Below are 9,237 nucleotides of genomic sequence, written 5' to 3' on the forward strand. Positions count from 1 at the left end.
AGAGCAAAGATCATGCCCCAAATCTCAGGACACAAAAGACTGCATCATACATTATTAGTCTAAGGATCTATAAGATGGTCCTGGCTACCAGCTGATGTGACTATATGTTGTTTACATAGTGCTGTAACTTATTTCCAGCAGTTTCTCTGCAGTTCTCTCTCCTGGCTCTCACGGCCACCCATGCATGCTGCTCTCTACTGTACTGGCCAGTGCTGCTCCTTGTCAAGCCTAATCTGACACTCCTGAGTGTGAGATTGACGGGCCGTGAGACACTCCACCCATGTGACGTGAGACACTCAAGCACATGACATATTTGGCTTTAAAATGACGTCACGGCAGCGTGGGGCTCAGCAGGCAGGTCGTTCGTCAGTCTGAGAGAAGAGAAGCAGCAGGAGACGGACCAGCCTCCCCTCCTCTCTGATGACAAACTCTCATTCCCCCTCTGTCCAACTCCTCGGAAACAACTCTCAACCTCCAGGATTCTCCTTCGTCGTTTCCCCTCTTCCTTTTTTCAGTTGCACCTGTTTTTTATTTTATTTTTTATTTATTAATGTTTTTTTTTTTTTTTTTTTACAAAGTCTAACCCCTCCGCACTGCTCAACACCCCCCCAGAGACGTGAGTAGATAATGAGGACCCCCTGCCAGCGGTGACTGGTCTCCTCCGTGCTTCAGAGACACCGAGCATCCTCATCTTCCGCCCCCCAATTTTTTTGGACGTTCATCTGCCTTTCAACAATGTAGGAGAAGGTGCGCTGTCATTTCAGCGACGAGGATGCCAACTACATGCCTTGTTTTTGCTCTCCGCACCTTACATCTTTGTCTCCACAGCCGAGGGGGGATATGAAAGATTTCCGTGAAGGCAAAGTTTGAGGGTACCTCTGTCGGTTTTCCCGCTCACCTGTCCGCCTGCACGCGCGAGCCCCCCTCTCTCCGTTTAACTGATAACGAGGAAGATTAAAGAACAATTGACGTGCAACTTGAAAGACACCTGACTATTGTTCTGGCATTTTGAGTGGGATTTGGCAGCGCTGTTGAAGGAATTTGATGTGCGCAACGTTGAAGGATATGGCTTAAATAATGGTTGCGTTACTGACAGCCGGAGTAAGGTCCGTCACTTGAGTGCTTTTATCAGCTATTGTCGACTTTGGAGGAAACCCATCTAAATGGGAGGATACCTGGAGGACTGAGTCGGATTCGGCAGTCGAGAAAAATGTGGATAAAACGGAGTGTTGCGCGCAGGTAAGACACTAACATTTTTATATCATTGTATATTAAATACTCAGGAATTTGCAAATGCTTTGTGGCACCGAAAAATGTAGACGTTGTTTCATGTTGTTTCACATTTGACGCCGCTGTTCGACAACATGTTGTCTCTTTTTTAATCTACGCCACTGCAAGTTATGAGAGTCTGCTGGAATTGATGAGTGGGTTAGGTTATATGTAGGCTATCTATAGGGCTGTAAAAACACAAACGTAGGTCCTCGTGCACCAAACTTCTTCAAATACACCGACTATTTCCCGTCGTGGTGTTGATACTGAGATATAATAAGGCAGAGGCTTCATGTGGATATGTTTTGTGATGTTTGAAGCAAGAATATGATCGAAAAATCTCACATCTGTACGCTGGGGGTCGCCAACAGCACGGCGCTAGCGACACACATACACTCACAGGCGCGCGCGCGCGCTCAAAAACACACGTGTACAGACGCACGCGCATAGACAGCCTCAAGGTTAGGTCTGTCAGCTCCTCCTCACTTGTGAGAACAAACACATGCACACGCTCAAACAGGAACACATCATTAATATAATAAGGTAATTAGTCGGTGGAATTGTAGGTGAAGAAAGATAAAAGATATATAACTCCCCCACCCATCACCACCACCACCCCAAAAAGGAAGTAGTGGGTGTATGTACTGAGAACTGCTTATCCAAAGCAGAGGAGAGGATGGTATGTAGACTGCATGGATGGAGAGGTTAGCTCATTCATCCCCAACATCAACTCACACTTTCTTGTCTCCTTCTCCTTTATATCACAGCGAAACATTTCAAGTCAGAGAACATCACAAATGGATCATCTCCTTGTTTTCATGATGAATAAAATTATGCCTCTAAACTGAATCACTGTGAAGACCAGTCCACCGACTTTGACTCAGTTTGGGAGTCTGCAAACAAAAGCTAAAATTGAGCTCATTCATTTGCCGTAAAATAGGTTTAGAGGTAATGACACGCTGTGAAATGAGACCGAACCTGCCAGCGGTGAGATTCTCTTGCCACCTGCTGGATCTCATTCCCACCGGTGGCTCTAATTCCTACCCATTTGCAGCCACTCATTTATTATGCATGACACACACTGTACATCTTAGGGCTGACCTCGCAGGGTAATGGCTATACACGCCGTAGACAGAGCAGTTGTATAAGATGATGAAATGAAATGCATTTATGTCCTATATCTTTAGATGGATCGGTCACTGGCACAGAGAAACCAATTTCCACCCTCAGAAATTTCCCTGTCGCTTGCTGACACGATGTGGAATGTCAAAATGGGTTGTGGGATGAACGGGCATCGCTGTTATGGACTTCTTATTTGTAGTAAATCACTATGTTCCAGATTGTTGTTTGTCATCACAGGCTAAAAGCCTGTATTGTCTGCCTTTGCTATTTATTATCAGATAGTGATGGCAGTGTTAGATTTCGTAAACATTTAGTGAGTGGGATAAAGTCTTGCTTTCCAGTACGGCCTGTGTTTGACATTATTAGTTTGTTTTTCTGAATAAGCACCAGAAGAAATGGGCAGCGAGCATGTGCAGATAAGGTTTCTGTACCTGTTGGAACAGACAAAGAACAGACCACCTACAGAAACTTGATATGTGGGCGTAAATGCAACAGCTCTGACTTTAGCAGACCTAGAGAGAAGGATGGATGGATGGATTCCTCATGAGATTTAAACCTAGGATTTAGAAGACAACCACTGTAGATACTCTTTATGTAATCTGCGCAAACTGTATCATTAAGACGCTCTTTGGACTTAGGCTGGGGGGTAATTTTGTATCATCGCTTATCGACTTTAAGTGGAGTGATATGATGGTATCATGATATCATTTCACAAAATTAAGTCATTCAAACTAGTTATTTCAAGCAAATTGTTATACACACACAATTTAAAGTTGACATCCTCAAATGCTCTTTTTTTTTTTTGCCAAGCGGAAGTCCAAAGATATCCGGTTTGCAAATGATATAAAAAAGAGAAAAGGTACAAATCCTCATATTTGTGAAGCTGGAATCAATAAATGAAGGTTTGTTAATTGGCTTGAATGATGTGCGATGGTAAATTCTCCCTGTAGCATTAACTACTGAACCATAGAACTGTTACGCAGGATGCTAATGAAAAGAAGAAAAAAAAAGTGCCAATTGGAAGATACAGTACACCAGTATTAAACATCCTGTACGACCTAAATGCAACATAATGGCTTTCTGAAGTTTCATAAATGTATCTCAAAGAAGATGAATTTAGTTTTGATCTGAGATGCGAGTGCCTGTGATGGTACAGAATTATAACAAGCTCTAAACCAGAGAGTGTCTCACTAGAGGGTTAACCAGTAGGGATTCATCTCTCTCAGGCTTGGCATCTCCGGGCTCAATCTTTCATGAACGTCACACAGTTTTAGGTTCCCCACGGTGAGCTCTCATACCGCTGAGGCACTGGAGATGCTATCAGGCCTCGGCACACTGCAGCTGCGGAATATTACTGCCAGAGACACCAGTTGCCTCTAAGAAGGGCTTCATTTGTCAGTTTCCACTTGCCTGCGACAGATCTGTTAAGCGCAGGTGACTGTTCTTGCACGTGTCCAGCTTTTTCTGGCCTGGATACCTTCTTGTCATTAATGGGGATAGGGTTACTGTGATAATGTCAAGTGATATGAGTGTTAGTTCAGACGGACTCTACATATAGAATATACAGTGAGAAAAAGACATACGGTGGCTTTAATGAATCATGAGCTACAAGAACGCAGGAATTCTGTGCACTACAGTATGTGGTATTCCTGGTGATCACGTGTTAGTGTTCTGTGTCTTATTCCTGCTTAACAAAGAAAACTGATTTGTATTTGACAGTCTTATTCTGATTAATATGGCTGGCTTAATGAAACAGGGTTCCTAATACATTATACTCCACACTGAGGTGTTTTCTCCGGGAAGAAACAATTGCTCTTCCACAACCTCATCAGTCTAAAGCTGCTTAGGGTGTATGACCAGTCGCCGTCCTCACTAGCTCTACCAGAACTACCAGGCTAAACGTGGCATTACTGTGAAAGGGTCCATCAGATATTCAGATATTCCTGTGATTTAGGTGCCATCCTAATAGCCTCTATGAGGGTTATTAACTGGGCCTCTCTGGAGCGTGATTAACCTAATTTGCAGTGAAATAGGCTGTGTTGCTTCTCTGAGATCCTATCCTCTGGAGATGTGTGTGTCTCCGAGTGTGTGTGTGCGTGCGCGTCGTAAACACCCTGTGCTCAGCAGTCTGTTAAATCCAGAAGGACCGGAACAGGTTGTCCCAGTGAAATAGTGTAAGAGACAAAACAGACATGGATGCATGACATGAAATTTGCTGTTTGTAAGGACAGGGGTGAACCATAAATGTCTCGTCATTGACCGGCAAAGCAGTTAGGAGAGAAGAGACATACTGTCGGCAAAATTGGACAGTAACGGCCATTGTAAAGTTAATTTTCCCACCGTGACACATAACTGCATTGAATGCTTAAAATACTTTAATCAATGCTCTATTGGCCAAGGTTGTTTTTCTAAATATTGAAGAAGTAATTTAAAGGATTTAATTGCATCTAGCAGTGAGGATTGCAGATTGCAACCAGTTGAAACTTCTCCTGTCTGCCAAGCATGAACTTCCACCTTCAGTGTTCATTGTTCAGGAGGTTTTTAGCTGGAGCCAAATTGTCAATAGAGGTCTCTTCCTCTCCAAAACAAATGTACCAGGTGATTAAAAGCGGTAAAACACTGAATAAAGAAGTTTCATGTGAAAAAAAAAAAAAAAAAAAAAAAGGTTTTCTGATGCCTTTGGCAAGGAGGGGCTGCTAACTATGGGGACCGACGTGAAAACGCAGATGGCCCTATCTAGAGCCAGTGTTTGGTTTGTCCATTCTGGGCATTGGTCACACTGGTCATTCCAAGGTAACAAAAACACAATGATTCTCATTATCAGGAGATTGTTATACAATAAAATTATGATATTCCCTTTCTGCCAATATATCCCCTAAATCCTACACACTGGAACTTTAAATAATAAGGATTATAAGTATATTACTTTTCTTTTTGGACTTGAAAACCCTGTGAAACAGGATTTAGACCATCATGGGACCATAAAGCTCTCCACTAAAACCCGTACAAAACTAATTGTTGTACAGAGGTGGGCTAACAGCTTCTTAAGGCAGATTTCCATGCAGGTTTAAATGGGTGACAGTTTAAGGAATTGGTCTAACCTTAATGAAGATCATTTAAGAATTGGAAAAAAAGGTTAAATATGTCAATGTATCTTGCAGTATTTTGCTCACTTTACTTCAAACTCACATATTATCTATGAGCTATTTGATCTAACAATGACACGGATTTCTTCCTAAACTAAAATCCCAACATTCAAGTCCAAGTTGCCACTGATGTGCTAGCAGCCCTCAGCCTGATTGGCTTTAATGACCAGCTTGTCCAGTTTGGGTTACATGAGAAAGTGTGTGTTTCTATTGCACCGAGGCACATCCATCCTGCAGAGTGAAGGAACTAACAGCACAGAGCTCATACTTGATTCATGTAGTGAGCTTTTGCTGGATCAATACTGCCTCTACAAAGGATCAGATTTATCCGTCATGGCCCTTCCCACTAACTGGCCCTCTCTAGGCGCTGAGGGGGGGGCACTCTCAGTGGACCACTTTTCACTAAAATACTTCATAAATGAAAAAAAGAAGCCCCCCCCCCCCCCACTTTATTTTGTTCCCAGCAACTCAGTGGTAATTGATGTGGATCGAGACATAGGCTGAAATAAAAACTTTGACAGTGAGGGGCTGAGTTGATTGGAGCATTGTCCTGATCGTCTGATCCCTTTTTCCCCCCCTTTTCACCCTATTCCCATGCTCTTTACAGCCCCGCTTATCTTTCTGAGCATGTGGGTCATGTAGGCTGTAGTGGAGGATATTGTGCAGTGGGAGTAATTAATGGGATGATGCAACACCCTTGGCTGTTGCATCTTAGACCCCCTCAAACCACACATACACACTCCACCCACCCCGCCCATTTTATTTTTTGTTTGTTTTCCTCTATGTATTATGTTCCAAATTCAGCAATGCTACAGTATTTCTTACGCTACAACCATAGTAGCAGCTGCCGCAGCTCAGCCTTACAGGCATGGATGGAGTCTGTCTGTCTCTATGTGTGCATGTGTGTGTGTGTGTGCGTGTGTGTGTGTGTGTGTGTGTGTTGCACAGTACCAAAACATTTGGAAGATTTCATAGAATATTTGCTTCCCAGAGGCCTGCTGCACAGAAGCAATCCATAAATCTGTGCAACTCTTTGGAGAGCCAACTGTGGTATTTATCTCCCTAATACAGGATATCTACAGAGGAGAGCTCAACTCCTACACCTCAGAGCCTGTATTTTTCAAAGCTACACAACCACATGCAGCTGATAGTCTAAAAAAACACAACCAACGCACGGAGATAATTCCAAACAGTGCATTTTTAAAATGGAGAAAATGTATTATAGAAGTCCAGTGGAAGACAGGTACTGTACTGCAGCACACTTGCATTCTCCAAAAGAAAAGGTCAAAACAGGAGATTGTGTATCTAAAAAGATGATTCTCAGCATCCTCCCACCAACGTTTTAGACCTCTAGAGAAGTTACTTATTTTGTTTGCATGTTCAAAGGATCCTAGATAAGATCATGCTCATCATCCTACTAAAGGTTATACATGTTGCTTATAGATAACTAAATATTTTAATGCCTCTGCCCGAGGGATAGAAGTATGTTGAATTCTGTTTTCACAGAGTCAAAATAAGAGTTAAAGGTCCAGTTTGTTGGATTTAAGGGAGATACATTGATAGAAATGGAATATATTAAAATAAGTATGTTTTCTTAAGTGTATAAACACCTGAAAATAAGAATCATCATGGTTTCTTTGCCTTAGAATGAGATTTTTATATCTACAAAGTGAGCAGATTCTTGTCTACAGAGTTCACCATGTTTCTACAGTAGCCCAGAACAAAAAGCCAAACACCAGCTCTAAATAGGGCCATTCATGTTTTTGTGTTTTCGGGTCGAACACAGTAGTTAGCAGCCCCTCCACAACCTGCTGCATAGCATCAGAAAAACACAAAATTTATAAGTGGAACTGCTTTTGTTTGTGTTTTTACTGGTTAGTCCGTTTGCAGCATCCAAAATTTACACCCGCCAAGTGCCAAATGTGGGTAGATTTTCCATTTAGTGAGTAAATCTTGGAAGGCTATGTGCCACACTGGTGGGTAAATGTTTGTACCAAAATAGTTATGTAATAAAAAAAGAACTATGCTGAGAGTCTCTACCGCGTTTTGGTGTCATTTAGGGACGCACTGCTCTGTTGCTGCTAGGCTGCCCTTGTGCTGTCTGTTACACACACACACACACCTGCACGCACACTCCCAGTTTTGCCATACGGAACATCAGCTGATCTGCTAAATGATCACTTGCAGCCAGTCTGCTGCTAGTGATTGTATAGGTAATAAAATGATAACACAGAGGCTCCTTAGTTTGAACCAAGATGGCAAACTCTTTATTGCCTCCCACACTGCCGCAGTGCATTAGCTTCACTCCCTCCATTCTTATCTTTCACAATAAAAGCCCCAGACATACACACTGCATCACAGCTCACCTTAGGGAACTTATTCACATTGAGTTGTCCAATACATTAAAATCATTTTGCTTCATTTGCTCTGGCCTTTGGTATTCAACATAATGCCTTATCTCAATCAAATGCAATGAAACAATTGTAAATGTGACACAAAAAGGCAATTTATTTTTTTGGCTGGTGTAAAATATGCTTGGCTGGGGGATTTTTTCATCTCCTTAGTAGATCAGTCAAAAAGTTCAGACACTGTCTGCTTGTTTTGGAGAAGAAGAGGAAGAAGCTCCTGATAAAAACCTCATAACTGTCTGGATCTTAAGTTATCAGGGAGAAAGGTGAAGACACATTAGCAGGTGCTGTGGGAGTGGCACGTCTGCAGCATGCCAAACTGCATTTTAGAAACACTGATTTGTAGCGTGAAACTGCTCCATTCGAGCTCCATACCAGTTTTAATCACCTAGTCTGTTTGTTTCGGAGAGGAAGAGACCTCTTCAGATAATTCAGCTCCTGCTAAAACAAGCCTCCTGAACAATTGAATATTAAAGGAATCCTAACCTGGAGTTCATGCTTAGCACATGGGAGAAGCTTCAGCTGGTTGCAGTCTACATGTCTGTATGTGTTGTGTGTTTTCTGTGATCATTTTACCTCATGTTAAGTGTCTTTGAGTATCCTGAAAAGTGCTTTATAAATGAAATGTATAATTATTATGGTTAGAATACCTGAGTGACATGTCTGTTGTGGTTGATTGTTGGAAAATGAGAGCAGCACTTGTGAACACCTGGCCAGTCTCAATGCTTATCACACTCAGCGGCATGTCACATAGTTGGAGCAGGATCTAGGAGGATTTAGCCACCATAATCGACAAATTAGAAACACAACATAGTGGGAAAAAGCGATTTGGTTTCTGTGTATCTTGGCAATAGAGTTTGCCACCATTGAGCCGTTTGCGCACGTGTGTGTGTGTGTGTGTGTGTGTGTGTGTGTGTGTGTGTGTGCATGCTGGGCTATATTTGCCCTGTCGCTTAGTCTGAGAACTTGAGCACACAGCCCCTCTTCAGCTCCAACAAAGGCATTGCATATTCAACAGGCTGAAAACGGAGACTCAAAGGTATCACAGCTCCAAATTTTAGTGGACGGAGGATGAACCCCTTCAGCGGGAAATGCAAATACTTCCATAACTGCAGTGCAAATACAGCCAACAGCTAGGGACAAATTGTTGTTTGCTTAAAGGGCCAGTGTGTAATATTTGGCATGGTTTATTGTCAATCTGAATCTGAATATTCTACTCATTAATATGTTTATACAAGTGTATAATCGCTATAAAATAAAATTCGTTTGGTTTTCGTAGCCTTATAATTATG

At 42.2% G+C, this 9,237-nt stretch overlaps 1 protein-coding gene across 1 annotated transcript in view; it reads left to right on the top strand.

Moving 5' to 3' along the window:
- The first annotated feature begins 591 nt into the window (after nucleotides 1-591).
- The window catches only part of ajap1 (adherens junctions associated protein 1), a 59,635-nt gene continuing 50,989 nt past the window's right edge, over nucleotides 592-9,237 (top strand). Inside the window, exon 1 of the mRNA XM_050066244.1 lies at nucleotides 592-1,239. Coding sequence (XP_049922201.1) covers nucleotides 1,211-1,239 — 29 coding nt within the window. The 5' untranslated portion in view covers nucleotides 592-1,210. The remainder of the gene's footprint in view (nucleotides 1,240-9,237) is intronic.

Source organism: Epinephelus moara, chromosome 16, assembly GCF_006386435.1.
Source record: "Epinephelus moara isolate mb chromosome 16, YSFRI_EMoa_1.0, whole genome shotgun sequence".
NCBI classification, from domain to species: Eukaryota; Metazoa; Chordata; class Actinopteri; order Perciformes; family Serranidae; genus Epinephelus; species Epinephelus moara.